The sequence below is a fragment of the Neoarius graeffei genome, chromosome 5, assembly GCF_027579695.1.
Source record: "Neoarius graeffei isolate fNeoGra1 chromosome 5, fNeoGra1.pri, whole genome shotgun sequence".
In the NCBI taxonomy this organism is placed as follows: Eukaryota; Metazoa; Chordata; class Actinopteri; order Siluriformes; family Ariidae; genus Neoarius; species Neoarius graeffei.
In genome coordinates, this window is record NC_083573.1 from 9,512,833 (window position 1) to 9,529,866 (window position 17,034).

The following is a 17,034-nucleotide window of genomic DNA, read 5'->3' on the forward strand; positions in this document are numbered from 1 at the left end:
TACATGTATGTATATGTGTAATATATATATATATACAGACTTCATGTTAAAACTGTTATAATCACATTTTCTGTTATCACCCAAATGAGGATGCATTCCCTTTTGAATCTGGTTCCTCTCAAGGTTTCTTCATATTGCCTGAGGGAGTTTTCCCTTGCCACTATTGCCACAGCCTTGCTCATTGGGGATGTTTAAAGTCATTAAAATTCTGTAAAGCTGCTTTGCAACAATGTCTACTGTTAAAAGCACTATAAAAATAAACTTGACTATTTAATTCACAATCAGACAGAAACAGATAGGTTGCTAAATATAGCATGCTAATCTTTTTTAAATCCTCCTTACTAATTTTGTTATTGTTAAATGGCGGTGGCAGGTCTTGCTTGTAATGTGTGTACACCCTGAGGCGCTGATCCAGCACACATCTTCTCCCTGAAAAGAGTGAAATTGTAATTTCAGATGACTACCACCAAGGCTGGAAACGCATGTGAATAATCTGTGTGGCTGGTGAGGCAATATTTTCAGGAACCCTCAGCACTGACCCACAACACCATGGTTGTGTTTTAAAGCAACCACCTTACTTTTCCTTTCATCTGCTCCCATTAGGGATTGCCAGAGCAGATCTGCTTCGTGTATTTGATTTGGCATAGGCTTTACACCGGATAATTGGGACTGGCACTAAGCACTGCCTTGTCCAACCCCAGTGGCTGGGTATTCAACCTTATCTTCTGCATGTCTTTGAGCTGTGCGTGAACCCCCAGAGCATGCAAACACCACACAAATAGGCCTCTGTCAGCCATGGGGTTTGAACCCAGAACCTTCATGCTGGGAGGCAGCAGTGCTAACCACTACACCACCATTTGTACGTATGATCAAGAAAGGATGTTTCAAAACTATTGCTTGTTTTGTTATCTGTGTAACTGTTTTTCCTGCTGCTTTCAGGTCCTCTTCCAACTCTTTTCAAATGACTGCAGCATTCTCTGTATCTGCTGCCTTCTCATCACATGTCTGGCGATGATTAGTTGTGGCTCCATGAAATGCATATTTATTGAACCAATTGTACTGACAGGGATGTTAAGGGCTTGACTATGGCTCTGTAGCTTTGTCCCTGATCTAATCTAATGAATATCGATTTCTGCTGACGCACACAGACGGTAGGGTCAGAATTTGGTGCCAATAACATGAATCGATGGTCCTGCCTTGTGTCAACAGTCCAGGCTGGTGGGGGGTGGTGTAATGGTGTGGGGAACATTTTCTTGACAAACTTTGAGCCCGGTAATACCAATCATTCATCACTCAGAATAATTTAAGCTGTTCGAAAAGCAAAGGGAGGCCCTTTGACCCTCAGACAATATAAACAGTATAAAACACTCTAGATAAGAACTAGACGTAGACTAAAACACTCAATATATACATACACACACATACGTAAATTGGTGCAAATAAACAAAAAGTCAAGGGCACTTGAGGTATAGCAGGTAAACATGAAATAAGCAGTATAAACAAACTAGCAGCTGTTAAGGTGAGGTTGTGCGGAATAGTATAAATGAGCGAGGTAAAGTGAGATGTGCGGTCCCTGAGTTCAGTGTGTTAATGAACTGTGTGTGTGTATTGGGGGGGGGGGGGGACTGTGAGGATGACATGTCAGATGCTGAAGGGGGGGCAGGGGGGTGTGCGAGCAGAATCTGTGGCAGGGGGCAGAGGGGGGAGGAGGGGCAGAACAGGGAGGGAGTTGAGCCTCCTGACTGCCTGGTGAAAGAAACTGTTCTTGAGCCTGCTGGTTTTGGCCCGGAGACTCCGCAGTCTCCTCCCCGACGGCAGCAGACTGAAGAGGCTGTGGGATGGGTGGGTGGGGTCACCTGCAATCCTGATGGCTTTGCGGGTGAGGCGGGAGTTATAAATATCCATTAGAGAAGGGAGAGAGACACCAATGATCCTCTCAGCTGCTCTCATGATGCGCTGCAGAGACTTGCAGCAGGACACGGTGCAGGGGCCGTACCACACGGTGATGTAGCTGGTCAGAATGTTCTCGATGGTGCCTCTGTAGAAAGTGTGCATGATGGGGGCCGGGGCTCTTGCTCTCCTCAGTTTGCGGAGGAAGTACAGATGCTGTTGGGCTTTTTTGGCCAGTGATGAGGTGTTGTTGCTCCAGGACAGGTCTTCAGAGATGTGCACACCCAGAAACTTGGTGCTGCTCACCCTCTCCACTGCAGCACCGTCGATAGATAGTGGAGCATGCTGGGTGTGCTCTCTCCTGAAGTCCACAACAATCTCCTTCGTCTTCTCCACGTTCAGACGGAGATTGTTGTCCTTGCACCACATGACCAAGCAGCTCACGTCACTCCTGTAGATTGTCTCATCGCCGTTGTTGATGAGACCCACCACAGTCGTGTCATCTGCAAACTTAATGAAGAGATTGGAGCTGGATGTTGGTGTGCAGTCGTGGGTCAGCAGAGTGAAGAGGAGGGGGCTTAGCACACATCCTTGGGGGGCCCCCGTGTTCAGTGTGATGGTGCTGGAGGAGTTGCTGCCGACCCGTACAGTCTGTGGTCTCCCCGTCAGGAAGTCCAGCAGCCAGTTGCACAGGGAGGTGTTGAGCCCCAGCTGGTCCAGTTTATGAATGAGCTGCTGAGGAATCATTGTGTTGAATGCTGAGCTAAAGTCTATGAACAGCATTCTGACATACGAGTCTTTTGTCTCCAGGTGGGTGAGGGCTGAGTGGAGGGCAGTGGAGATGGCGTCATCGGTCGAACGGTTGGACCGATATGCAAACTGGAAAGGGTCCAGGGCAGGGGGGAGGGCAGACTTGATATGCCGCATGACTAGCCGCACGAAGCACTTCATGAGGATGGGAGAGAGTGCGACAGGGCGGTAGTCATTGAAGCAGGAGGGAGACGGCTACTTCGGGACCGGGATGATGGTGGTGATTTTGAGGCACGTGGGGACAACAGCCTGGCTCAACAAGATGTTGAAGATGTCTGTAAAAACATCTGTGAGCTCCTCGGCACAGTCTCTCAGGACACGACCAGGAATGTTATCAGGACCCGGGGCTTTTCGTGCATTTGTCGTCCTGAGAGCTCTCCTCACGCTGTCTGGGGACAGCGTCAACACCTGGTTGCCGGGAGGTGGTGGGGTCTTCTGTGCCATGGTGCTGTTGTCTGCCTCAAAGCAAGTGAAGTCGTTGTTTAACTGATTCAGCAGAGACGTGGAGTTGTCACAGGTCTGTGGCGAGGGTTTATAGTCTGTGATGGTCTGAATCCCCCACCACAGGTTCCTGGTGTCTCTGCTGTCGTTGAAATGGTCAGCAATGTGCCTGGAATACTGTCTCTTGGCCACCTTGATGCCTCGTGACAGGTTGGCCCTAGCTGTCCTCAGGCCCACCTCGCCCCCAGCTCTGAAGGCGGCGTTCCGAGCCCACAGGAGCCTGTGGACTTCCCCTGTCAGCCATGGCTTCTGATTGGCCCAAATGGAGATGGTTCTGGTGACCGTAACGTCGTCCGTGCACTTCCTCATGTAGGCAGTGACGGTCTCTGTGTACTCCTGGAGATCTGGTGAGATGGTATAACTGTTTCATCTAAAATTGTTTGAATATGCACAACCAATATTTTTATCAAAATGTTTGGTGCACCCCTCTCTCTCTAGCTGGATTTTAACATGATACATTAGTCTGAGCTAATACAAGGTTACGACTGAGACAGGAAGCAGGTTGCTGGTTTTACCCCCAGGCAGCCATTTGGAGCCAAATATTACAGCTGTCTGCTCTTATCATGATGCTCAGGATAAATGAGAGTGGACAGGTTCAAGAAGTCCAGCAAATTCAGTTTCGTGTGCCCATATTTGGCCATATATAGCTGGAGAACATCTCATCTCATCTCATTATCTCTAGCCGCTTTTATCCTGTTCTACAGGGTCGCAGGCGAGCTGGAGCCTATCCCAGCTGACTACGGCCGAAAGGCGGGGTACACCCTGGACAAGTCGCCAGGTCATCACAGGGCTGACACATAGACACAGACAACCATTCACACTCACATTCACACCTACGGTCAATTTAGAGCCACCAGTTAACCTAACCTGCATGTCTTTGGACTGTGGGGGAAACCGGAGCACCCGGAGGAAACCCACGCGGACACGGGGAGAACATGCAAACTCCACACAGAAAGGCCCTCGCCGGCCACGGGGCTCGAACCCGGACCTTCTTGCTGTGAGGCGACAGCGCTAACCACTACACCACCGTGCCGCCCGCTGGAGAACATGAGACACATATTGAGCCTTTCTTGTAATACGGTTCCATCACCAATAATTGCTTGGAATCCCACAGTTGAAACAAATGTATCCCAATATATTCACCAAATAAATGAAGAAACTGACCAATATGAATAATTTGAAATCTGTATGTGTATCATGTAAATATGTATGCTCATTGAAATGGGGTGAACCTGTGCCCAACGTAGCCTCAGAGTCCTGTTCTTGGCTGACAGCAGTCGAACCTGGTATGGTCTTCTGCTGTTGTAGCCCTTCCACCTCAAGGTTCGTGCATTCTGAGATGCTTTTCTGTTCACCACGGTTGTAGAGAGTGATTGAGTTACTGTTAGCTCAAACCAATGTGGCCATTCTCCTCTGACCTCTTTAGACATATTCACTTACAGAACTGCTGCTTTGTGAGTTTTTTGTTTTTTTTTTTTGCACAATTTAATGCAAACTCTCAAGTCTGTTGTGCATGAAAATCCCAGGAAATTTCCGAAATACTGAAACCAGCACATCTGGCACCAACAACTGTGGTCATAGTTGCCGAGATCACGTTTTTGTCATTCTGTTATTTGATCGAACAACACCCCTGACTGGTGTCATCATACCACGTTTATGTATTCTACTGCTGAACTGTGATTAGATGACTGGATATGGATAATTGCATGAATTAGCAGGTGTTAATGTTTCCATTAAAATATGTCCATGTAGGTTTGTATTCATTTCTGAACATATTGATTTGGCATATCCTATATATATTTATACTGTCACATTACCTTCCATATTCCAAGAATTAAGCTAATGGTGTATGAGAAGATGATTACAATAGACTTCCATTTTAAAAATTCTTTTTTAAAATTGATGGGTCCCAATTCTAAAGGTAGCCTTGAAGAGTCATCCCCCACCAAGTTAATGTATTTTTACAACTGTATGTGTGACCATGCACCAATATATTAGAAATAAAGCACATTTTGTGGGAAAATGAAGGAATAATATTCATTTATTTCAGAAATCACTGCACAACCCAAATCTCCGTCACATTAAGCTTAGAGGCTGATCGTTTTCAATACCAATATCACAGAATGCTGATTCACAGTAACAGTGCTTGTGTGCATTGAGAATCCAGACAACAAAAATCCAACACCAGGCCACAATACCATGAGAATAAAATGGCACCTAACACACTTCATTTCAACTCTGTTCCATTAACTACCACTGATAGATACATGTTTTAAGAAAATTTAGGCAAGTCCACGGAGTCCATTATCAAGAACTGGTTTCATTTCATCATCTCTAGCCACTTTATCCTGTTCTACAGGGTCGCAGGCAAGCTGGAGCCTATCCCAGCTGACTACGGCCGAAAGGCGGGGTACACCCTGGACAAGTCGCCAGGTCATCACAGGGCTGACGCATAGACACAGACAACCATTCACACTCACATTCACACCTACGGTCAATTTAGAGTCACCAGTTAACCTAACCTGCATGTCTTTGGACTGTGGGGGAAACCGGAGCACCTGGAGGAAACCCACGCGGACACGGGGAGAACATGCAAACTCCGCACAGAAAGGCCCTCGCCGGCCACGGGGCTCGAACCCGGACCTTTTTGCTGTGAGGCAATAGCGCTGACCACTACACCACCGTGCCGCCCCGGACAAATGCAGCAGAAAATCATGTATTGCTATGATTTTGGAGTGAACACAGTGATAACATTAGATAGCTAGTTTATTTTGTTGAGGAAATATGAAGAAGCAACATAATTCTGCCATAAGTTTTTTAAAGAAACAAGCAGCTCTTGTTTTCGGGTAGTTCATGCCTTAATGGCATTGGAGTTCACCAAGATGTACGTATGCATTCATTATGAGGTAAAGAATAAAACACTCTGGGGGTGTGCTACAATTAGAAAATGATCAATGGGAGTTACTGTTAGCGCTCTAAAGTTGATTATTTTCCATTTACACCACCTCTGAGACTGCGAGTTGGCCTAGTGGTTAGTGTGTCTGCCTGTCGACCAGGAGATCGCAAGTTCTACTCGCAGTTGGGTCATACCAAAGACCATTATAAAAATGGTACCTACTACCGTCTGGCAAGGCACGGTGCAATACAGATGCGAGTGGAGAAGCCAAACTCTTGCGGTTACCAGAGGACTAGCCCCTAGCTGTATAGGCGAGAGGCCGAGGGCTATTGAAACGGTCATCGGCGCCACACTCATATGCCTTCAGGAGTTGGTTCATACTGGGACTGCCTGCGAAGACCAGATTCTGGTGTGAGAGGGACTTTGACTTGACACCACCTCTGAAGTGTTTTATTCCTTGTATACCACAATTACAGTTTTTAATTTAGAAATGAAGGGGCGGCACAGTAGTGTACTGGTTACCACCATCACCTCACAGCAAGAAGGTCCTGGGTTCGAGCCCAGCAGCCGGCAAGGGCCTTTCTGTGTGGAGTTTGCATGTTCTCCCCGTGTCTGCGTGGGTTTCCTCCGGGTGTTCCGGTTTCCATCACAGTCCAAAGACATGCAGGTTAGGCTAATTGGTGGCTCTAAATTGACTGTAGGTATGAATGTGAGTGTGAATGGTTGTTTGTCTCCATGCGTTAGCCCTGTGATGATCTGGCAACTTGTCCAGGGTGTACCCCGCCTCTTGCCCAGAGTCAGCTGGGATAGGCTCCAGCTCGCCTGTGACCCTGTAGAACAGAATAAGCAGCTCCAGACAATGGATGGATGGAATTTAGAACTGAATGATGACGTTGTACCTTTTTTCCATTTACAGTTACTTTTAATATTGTGGAACGTCGCAAGACAAGTTAATTCCCATCATCACTGATGTTATAGCAGAGGCTTTATTTCTCTCTTGAAGTTCAGAAGATGAGGAAAAAAAAAAAAGAATGTTACTGAGAAACCAGAAACAACATCCTCTATCCTGGACTCCCTTGTCGGAACAATGACTGACTTACAACGTGCCAACACTGTATTGTATTAATTTTTGAAAGAAAACAATGAAATGAATACGTCTTTGGTAGTGGACTCTCAGACATTTAGAACCTATTGTACATAATCACTTGACAGACAGCAACAGATCTCAGACACACACAGAGGAGAACAAATCACAGGAGCAGGATATGCGTAAGCGAAAATGATTAATGAGCACAGTGTTGTGTCCGGTGCTTAGTGTTGGTTCTCACGGAGAAGCTCGGATGCCAGCTGAGTGATGAAAGTCCAGGCTTCGTGAATGTGCCGTGATTCAGTGGTGCGAGCGCACACGGCCAAGCGCAACACGAACGTATCCGCCAGCTGGCACGGCACCAGGTGAATCCTCCGACTGCCGTTGATCCTCTTCAGCAGGGTTTCATTCAGGTCGTTCGAGCCCTGAGTGTTATGTGTGAGGAAAAAGAACTCAATGTTTTACGTCAATATAAATATAAAAAACATCATATATGCTCTATCTCACCTTTAATCTGAAGCAGACCAGGCCGAGCACCACCTCAGCACAGATCTCAAAGCGTTCATCGGCTAGCACCAAACTCTCAAACTCCTTAGCCAGTGCAACGTGCTGGAAAAATGACAACATGCATAAAGTTTTTTTTTTTAAATTCTCACATATAAATACAGATTGACTTGTGTCTGTAGTTCTAAATGTGCTATACTTATAAGCTTCAGATTACATTTCAGTATTTTTATGTGTATTCAAAGTATAAATATGACACTTTAGATACAGTTGTGGTCAGAAATTTACATACATTGATATGAATGTCATCTTGGATATGAACGTCATGGCAATATTTGGGCTTTCAGTAATTTCTTTGAACTGTTCTTTTTCTGTGGCAGAATGATTGTACAGCATAAATCTTTATTTAAAAAACAACACCACTAGAATTTGGTGCACAAGTTTTCATTTTCTTTGGGTTTTCTGAACTCAACACAGGGTCAAAATGATACATCCAGGGTCAAATATATACATACAGCACACCTAATATTTGGGTAAAATGGCTCTTCGCAAGATTCACCTTGACCAAACATTTTTGTTTCCCATCAACAAGCTTCTGGCAGAATTCTGGTTGGATATTTCACGACTCTTCAAGGTAGAATTGGTAGAGTTCAATTAAATTAAATTTTTTTTCTTGGCATGGACTCAACTTATAAGCACGGTCCATATACTGTATTTTCAATTGGGTGGAAGTCAGGACTTGTTTTAAGCTTAATGTTAGCCTGCTTTATCCTCCACAACCAGCTCTAATGCGTGTTTGGGTTCACTGTCCTGTTCTAAGTCCCAAGTCGTGTTCAAGTTTCTGATGGTTTATTCTGAAGAATTCTTAGGTAGTCCTCCTTCATTATTCCATCCACTTTGTGCAATGAACCAGTTCCACTGGCAGCAAAACAGCCCCAGAGCATGATGATCCTACCACCACCACCAGCTGGTACAGTGTCCCTCTGTACATGATGGTCATTGTGGCCAGGCCAAACAACTCAATCTTTGTCTCATCTGACCATCCAGCTTTCCTCCAGAAGGCTTTTTACTTTCTCTGTGTGGTCAGCTTCAAACTTTAGTTAAGCTTGAAGGTGTCAATTTTGGAGCAGGGGGTTATTTCTTGGATAGCAACCTCTTAGTCTATGGTGATCTGAACAGTGATCCATCAGCTTCCAGTTCATGGCAGGGCTGTGCCACGGTGGTTCCCAGGTTGTTCCTGACCATCCAAACCAATTTCCTTTCAGCTAAGGGTGACAGTTTGGGTTTTCTTGAAGCAAAGTGGCATGGCAAAGTGACTACACCTCACAGTAACTTGGATACAATTGTTTGAACTGATCTTGGAACCTGCAGTTGTTTAGAAATGGCTCCAAGAGACATTCCAGAGTTGTGCACATCTGCGATCCTCTTTCTCAGATCTGCACTGAGCTCCTTGGACTTTCCCATTTTACTGTGTGTTGGTCAATCCAATGAGTGCTGTAAACAAACCCTTTTTATGAAGGCACAGAGAAGCTACCAGTTGTAGTCAATCATGATCACGAACAGGAAGTTAAGAGACCTTGGCCTTGGCAAGATAAGAGACATTTTGGAAGTTTCAGCACCTTGGAATTAATAATTTAATTGAGTGTCTGTAAATTTTTGACCCTGTGTTGATTTCAGAAAACCCAAAGAAAATTAAAACTTGTGCACCAAATTCTAGTGTTTTTTTTTTAATTAAAGATGTATGCTGTACAATGATTCTGTCACAGAAGATGATCAGTTCAAAGAAATTACTGAAAACCCCGATATTGCCATGACATTCATGTCACTGTATGCAAACTTCTGACCACAAGTGTAGTAACGAAGGAAAACTTGTGAAGCAAGCTGCAATAATATTAAAGATATTCTGTGTATGTATAACACCAACGATGCAATGTTATTTTCTGCATTAATTAGTATCTTTATTAAGCAAATATAGAGGGGAAAAAAGCATCATTATTGAATAACTGTCTGATATAAGCTCATGGGGTGTGGGGGGAATACAGAAGCCAAACAATGCCTTCGTTTATTGGTGTCCCAAAACACCCATGTTGTTTGCTCAAATGAAATGGGCTATTGTCTCCTCAATCATATTTTCCTATAATGTCTTATTAAATAACTGCTTCGATGAACCTAATCAGGGCCAAACAGCTGTTTAATAAAGAGTCGAAAACAAGTTCTTATAGATCCCGACTTGTCCAGCAGGTAGCAGTCTCGTCCTTTGGTTCTGTTTTCTCTTAAAAGGGTTACGCAGCTGTTCCCTCAGTACCTCAGATCATCACATCCACCGCAAAAGGGTTTTTCCAAAAGCATAAACTCAGCCTTGCTAACAATATTAAAAACATGACTAAGAACAGCCGTCCTAAGTGGACAAAGTGTTTCCTTCATCTCAGCCAAGCACTTCATTATGATGACTCTACTGTGGCCAAACGCACTATTTTTAAATGCAGATTGAAAAAAAAATTCATTACTCTCGGAACTTAAGAAACCAGCAATGATCTCTAAAAGCCTCAAACAAAGGATATACCACCTCACTGGAAAAAAAAAATTGCACACTGAAAGCAGGAGTCACGGGCCTATGAGAAAAACCTTTAGCCCTCATCTGCTTAGCCTGGACAGGATTCTGGATGAAAACCATTTGTCAAATGTACAAAAATATACTCTGATATATAATACTCCTTTTCTTCCCTGTCATGTTGATTTTAATTTACTTCATATTCTTTTTCCTGATTTCTAAAAGCATTTTATTAAATTGAATGAAATACAAAAGTAATTCAAATCATTCTACCACTGTTTATTATTTCAAGTGCTCAGAAGAAATACATTTATTCATGCATCATAAAAGGAAGAGTTTAAATGCCATAAAATGCTATAGCTGGTATACAAATGCTAAATCATGTGGTTTGAGGAATTGCGAGATCTATTTATTTATTTATTTATTTATTTTAAAGAATCATTATGCCTTGCAAGTGCATTTTCTCAAAACGTATCCGATTTCACCTTTCTCAAAAATATCATCCATCAGCCAAGACATCTTTGGTTTGGTTGTTTCATTTTGTCCTCAAACTACAAGAAGCCCCTCACCGAAAATCAATTTGGACTCCGCCCACGCTAGGCTCAGCCTCTCCTTTAATTCATCAACAGGGATTCATCCTTCTATTTTACGATAAAGTTTATCTTAAAACAAGAAAACTCGTAATATAACTGAAGATTCTGACAAAAAAGTGAAACACTGTAAATGCATTATTACCTGGAAATAATATTTTTATCTATAACAATAGGTCATGTGATTTACTCAGTACATTTCTTTTTGATCATACTCACAGGATAGAAAATATTAAATCTGCTGTATCAAATAAGGCATGGAAATGCATTTTGTCTAGACACAAATACAATGATCATCTGAACTCGGACAGGAAATGGGCATGGACTCAGAGTGCATATGGTGGAGCTGATTTGATTGACTTGGAGTGATTACCTTGCGGATGTACTGTTGCAGGCCTCGGACTCCATACATACGTAACACGAACCACAACTTCAGTGAGCGGAACCTCCGACCCAGTGGGATCTGCCAGTGCTAGGAGGAGATGAGATCAGAAATGACACATGAACACACATGGGCAAAAGGCTCTTTTGAACATGACTGAAAACCAGATCATATCCCAAAGCAGCTTGCGTCCTGTCTTGTTCAAACCTGATTCTGCATTATGCTACCTGACAGTACGGGCACGTCATCCACAAATGAAATCCTTCAAATGATGTTGGTTAGATACAAGAAATGTATATTTATAGACACACACACACTTACTTCATAGCCCATATACATTGATGTATATGTAACAAAATATGCTTCATAGTAAACTATATAAACTATTCATTATCAAGTATAAATAACATACAATCACGGTTGCCAGGGTTCAGTTTTCACACCAATTAGTACAGGGCTATGGGGGTCATTAATTCTTTTGGGGATACTTTATACAGTGGATATAAAAAGTGTACACACCCCGTTAAAATGATATTTTTTACATCAGAAAAACCTGAGACCACAATAAATAATTTCTAAACTTTTCCGACCTTTAATGTGACCTGTACAATTCAATTGAAAAACAAACAAATCTGTTAGGGGGAAAAACATAAAATAAAAAAGCGTACTATAAGCTTTAAGTGTGCACATCCTTCAACTAATACTTTATTGAAGCCCCTTTTGATTTAATTACAGCATTCAGTCTTTTTGGGTTCACACCTGCCATCAATTAAAATGACTGATTAACGCCAAATAAAGTTCGGACATTTACTCAGTTGCATCCTCCAGCAAAAGCCAGGGTTCACAGAGAGCTTACAAAGCATCATCGTTGAAAGGGATCGGTCAGGAGAAGGGTACAAAAACATTTCCACGGCATTAGATATACCATGGAGCACAGTGAAGACCGTTCTTGACATTACCAAGAACTGGACGTCCCTCCAAAATTGATGACACGACAAAAACTGGTCAGGGAGGCTGCCGAGAGGCCTACAGCAACACTGAAGGAGCTGCAGGAATTTCTGGCAAGTACTGGTTGTGTAATACATGTGACAACAATCTCCCGTATTCTCCATATGTCTGGACTATGAGGTAGGGTCAAAGGAAAACATCCAGGCCCGGATAAATTTTGCAAAAAAAATTACATCAACTCTCCCAAAAGCATGTGGGAAAATGTGTTCTGGTCTGATGAAACCAAGGTTGAACTTTTTGGCCACAATTCCAAAAGGTATGTTTGGCACAAAAACAACACTGCGCATCACCAAAAGAACCCCATACCCACGGTGAAGCATGGTGGTGGCAGCATCATGTTTTGGGGTTGTTTCTCTTCAGCTGGAACAGCGGCTTTAGTCAAGGTGGAGGGAATTATGACAGTTCTAAATACCAGTCAACTTTGGCCCAAAAACCTTCAGATGTCTGCTAGAAAGATGAAGATGAATTTCATCTTTCAGCATGACAATGACCCCCAAAAAAGTTTTGGAACGGCCCAGCCAGAACCCAGACCTAAATCCAATCGAAAATCTGTGGGCTGTGAAATCGAAGAGGGCTGTGCACAAGACACGCCCTCGCAATCTGACAGATTTGGAGCGCTTTTGCAAGGAAGAGTGGGCAAATATCACCAAGTCTAGATGTGGCAGGCTGATAGACTCCGACCCAAAAAGACTGAATGCTGTAACTAAATCAAAAGGTGCTTCAGCAAAGTATCAGTTTAAGGGTGCGCACATTTATGCAAGCAGTTTATTGTACACATTTTATTTTTTATGTTTTTCCCCCAAACAGATTTGTTTGTTTTTCAATTGAATTGTACAGGTTATAGGTCACATTAAAGGTGGGAAAAGTTTTGAACTTATTTATCGTGGTCTCATTTTTTTTTACGTTAGAAAAACCTATCATTTTAACGGGGTGTGTACACTTTATATCCACTATAAATAGTCTGCCTTTTCCAAGATCTTCCATTCATCCATCCATTATCCATAATTGCTTATCTTGTGCAGGGCCGCAGACAAGCTGGAGCCTATCCCAGCTGACTATGGGCGAGAGGCGGGGTACACCCTGGACAAGTCGTCAGGTCATTGCAGGGCTGACACAGACAACCATTCACACTCACATTCACACCTACAATTTAGAGCCACCGATTAGCCTAACCTGCATGTCTTTGGACTGTGGGGGAAACCGGAGCACCCGGAGGAAACCCACGTAGACACGGGGAGAACATGCAAACTCCACACAGAAAGGCCCCCGTCAGCCACTGCGCTTGAACCCAGAACCTTCTTGCTGTGAGATGACAGTGCTAACCACTACACCACCGTGCCGCCCTTCCCAAGATCTTGTTTCAATTAAATCTAATCAATTTCTGTATTAAAAAGGCTATAACAAAGCAAAAGTGCAAATAGTGCCTCTAGGACATAGAGAATCAGTTCTGTTGTGCAAATGAGGAGGATTATTGGGGGGGGGGGATTACTGAGTGTCGTGACATCAGAAATGCATGTGTACCACGGTGACCATACAAAAGGCTGAGGAAAAGAAGAAAAAACGCTTCCCCTTTTCCAGCACCCCAACATTGTAGGCGTGTTTCAGGTGGTTTTGCATTGTTTTTGGAAACAGGTTATGTATATCATGGTATGTGGTAATACTGAGAAAACTGAAGAATAAAGTACAGTGAAATAATCTGTTGTATACCTATACCTCCAGCAAACCATACAGTTACCAGACGGTTCAACATATCACACCCAAATGTAATGCAGAATAAATACACTCAAATAACGTACTTACTCTATAATCTGTCACGAGTCCTGCAAAAAAAGCAAGATGATGGTAAGTGAATCAAATCAATGGCATGGTTTTTCTTCATATTAAACACACCCTGAAGCATTTGTATTTGTGTGTACACACACACAATTTAGATCAAATCCATTCGAGTGTCGTCTGAGCACATGCTTCAACAGAAGAGATTAGGCATGAGGAAAATCTGATATTTTGTACAAAGCTGTTCACATCACAAAGTTGCTTACATTTAAATATGTACCTTGGAATTTTTCCTTTTTCATGTGATGTCATAGCCAATTATGCATGAGGCTTTGAACCAGAAGTCGGCCATGTTGGAGGATGTACACAAACTCACGTGGCGCACATTTACTATAGAAGATATGCTCAAGAGGTTGTCACGTTCAAGAATTCCTTTTGTTTCTTCGCTATGCCTTTACGCTCTTTGTGCTGTAATTGAATGTGGGCACAACTCTATTCAAAACAAGGGGACTTAAGTTCTTTAGAATTTCATCAGTTATCAATAATCAAGGAGAAAAAAACAAGAGAGTTGTCTACAGAGTGTAGACGTCACTGGCTGTCCAACATAAACCGGGCTGATCTCAGTGATGAGAAAGCAAAAACCACACGAGTCTACAGTGAACATTTCATCAATGGGAAGTGCTACAAGCTAGCTATTCATGAAAGATTGTAACATATAAGAAATATTGGATCGTTTAATAGCCTGGTCGTGCAGAAACTTGCTGCTATCAAATGTGACAAAGCTGTGATCAAGTGTGTGATCTGACAATCAAAGGCTTCTATTATTAATTATTTCATTTTAAAAAGAGCCGTAGATAATTTTTTTTGATGATGCTGCTTTTATTTTGCTTTGCTAGGGAAACCAGCTGATCTCTACAATTTTACAGATCCAGACTGGGCTCCAAGACAAAATATGGGCCACAACAAAATCAAAGATGGTACTAAAGCGGGAGCTCGAAATGCTCGGCTTACAGAGCGCCGAAAGAAACGCAAAATTATTGAAGAATCTTCCCAAACGATCACAGAGTCAATCAGACAAGATTCATGCCAAACCACTACCTCAAATACTGCAGTCTCCTCACCCGGTGAGTGCTCTTTTATAACTAGATATGTTATATAGTGTGTAAGATACCTGTTTTTTGAAGCAGTCAAAATGATTGTTTTTGAAATAGATTTGAGAAATGACTACAAGCTTCTAAATGTAACTCCTCTTTACCTTCCAGTCTGTACTCTGACTACTGTGTGTATATGTACCGTATATTGTACAGTGCCTTGCAAAAGTATTCATCCCCCTTCGTGTTTCTCCTGTTTTGTCACGTTACAAGCTGGAATTAAAATGGATTTTTGGAGGGTTGGCACCATTTGATTTACACAACATGCCGACCACTTTAAAGGTGCACAGTGTTGTTTTATTGTGATACAAACAACAATTAAGATGAAAAAACAGAAATCCCTAAATAAGAGCTGGTCCAACCAATTCACTTCATAAGGTCACATAATTAGTTGATTAAGATCCGCCTGTGTGCCATCAAAGTGTCACATGATGTCTGTATAAATCAGCCTGTTCTGGAAGGACCCTGACTCTGCAACACTACTAAGCAAGCAACATGAACACTAAGGAGCCACAAAGTTGTGGAGAAGTATAGATCAGGGTTGGGTCATAAAAAATATCCCAAACTTTGAATATCCCAGGGAGCACCATTAAATCCATTATAGCAAAATGGACAGAGCATGGCACCACTACAAACCTGACAAGAGAAGGCCGCCCACCAAAACTCACAGACCGAGCAAGGAGGGCATTAATCAGAGATGCAACAAAGACACCAAAGATAACACTGAAGGAGCTGCAAAGATCCACAGCAGAGATGCGAGTATCTGTCCATAGGACCACTTTAAGCTGTACATTCTACAGAGTGGGGCTTTATGGAAGAGTGGCCAGAAAAAAAAGTCATTGCTTTAGAAAACACGTTTGGAGTTTGCCCAACAGCATGTGACAGACTCCCCAGACACATGGAAGAAGATTCTCTGGTCAAATGAGACAAAAATTGAACTCTTTGGCCATCATGGGAAATGCCACGTGTGGCACAAACACTGATTACACCATCCCTACAATGAGGCATGGTGGTGGCAGCATCATGCTGTGGGGATGTTTTTCATCTGCAGGGACAGGAAAGCTGGTCAGGACTGAAGGAAAGATGGACGGCACTAAATACAGAGCAATTCTGGAAGAAAACCTGTTTGAGTCGGCCAGAGGTTTGAGACTGGGACGAAGTTTCACAGTCTAGCAGGACAATGACCCTAAACATTACTGCTAAAGCTACACTGGAGTGGTTTAAAGGGAAATGATTAAATGTCTTGGAATGGCCTAATCAAAGCCCAGACCTCAATCCAATTGAGAATCTTTGGCATAACTTGATTGCTGTACACCAACGCAACCCATCTAACTTGAAGGAGTTGGGGCAGTTTTGTATTGAGGAATAGGCAAAAATCCCAGTGGCTAGATGTGCTAAGCTAATAGAGACATACCCCAAGAGACTTGCAACTGTAATTGTAACAAAAGGTGGGTCTATAAAGTATTGACTTTGGAGGGGTGAATACCTATGCACACTCCAGATTTCTGTTTTTTCATCTTGTTTGTGTCACAATTAAAAAAAAAAATTGCACCTTTAAAGTGGTAGGCATGTTGTGTAAATCAAATGGTGCCAACCCTCCAAAAATCCATTTTAATTCCAGCTTGTAATGCGACAAAACAGGACAAACACCAAGGGGGATGAATAATTTTGCAAGGCACTGTATATCCTCCAACATGGCGGCGGTCAATGACGCAAGCAGTTTTGGTCACGTGATCGCAAACGAAGAATAAGGGGGGAATCTTGATTTAATCTTCAAGTTGCTTTAAATATTTAAAATAAAGTTGTTTTAAATATTTCAAAATTCTAAAACCTTCTGTTAATTTCCCATTATAAACAAAACAAAAAACAGATTTTCAATGTAGTCTCAAGG

The 17,034-nt window shown here is 42.8% G+C and overlaps 1 protein-coding gene across 1 annotated transcript in view; it reads right to left on the minus strand.

Moving 5' to 3' along the window:
* Window positions 1-6,935: 6,935 nt before the first annotated feature.
* Window positions 6,936-17,034, minus strand: part of ddc (dopa decarboxylase) — an 84,409-nt gene continuing 74,310 nt past the window's right edge. Inside the window, exons 11-14 of the mRNA XM_060920391.1 lie at window positions 14,020-14,039; window positions 11,203-11,301; window positions 7,692-7,793; window positions 6,936-7,609 (exon numbers count right to left, since the gene is read on the minus strand). Coding sequence (XP_060776374.1) covers window positions 7,409-7,609; window positions 7,692-7,793; window positions 11,203-11,301; window positions 14,020-14,039 — 422 coding nt within the window. The 3' untranslated portion in view covers window positions 6,936-7,408. The remainder of the gene's footprint in view (window positions 7,610-7,691; window positions 7,794-11,202; window positions 11,302-14,019; window positions 14,040-17,034) is intronic.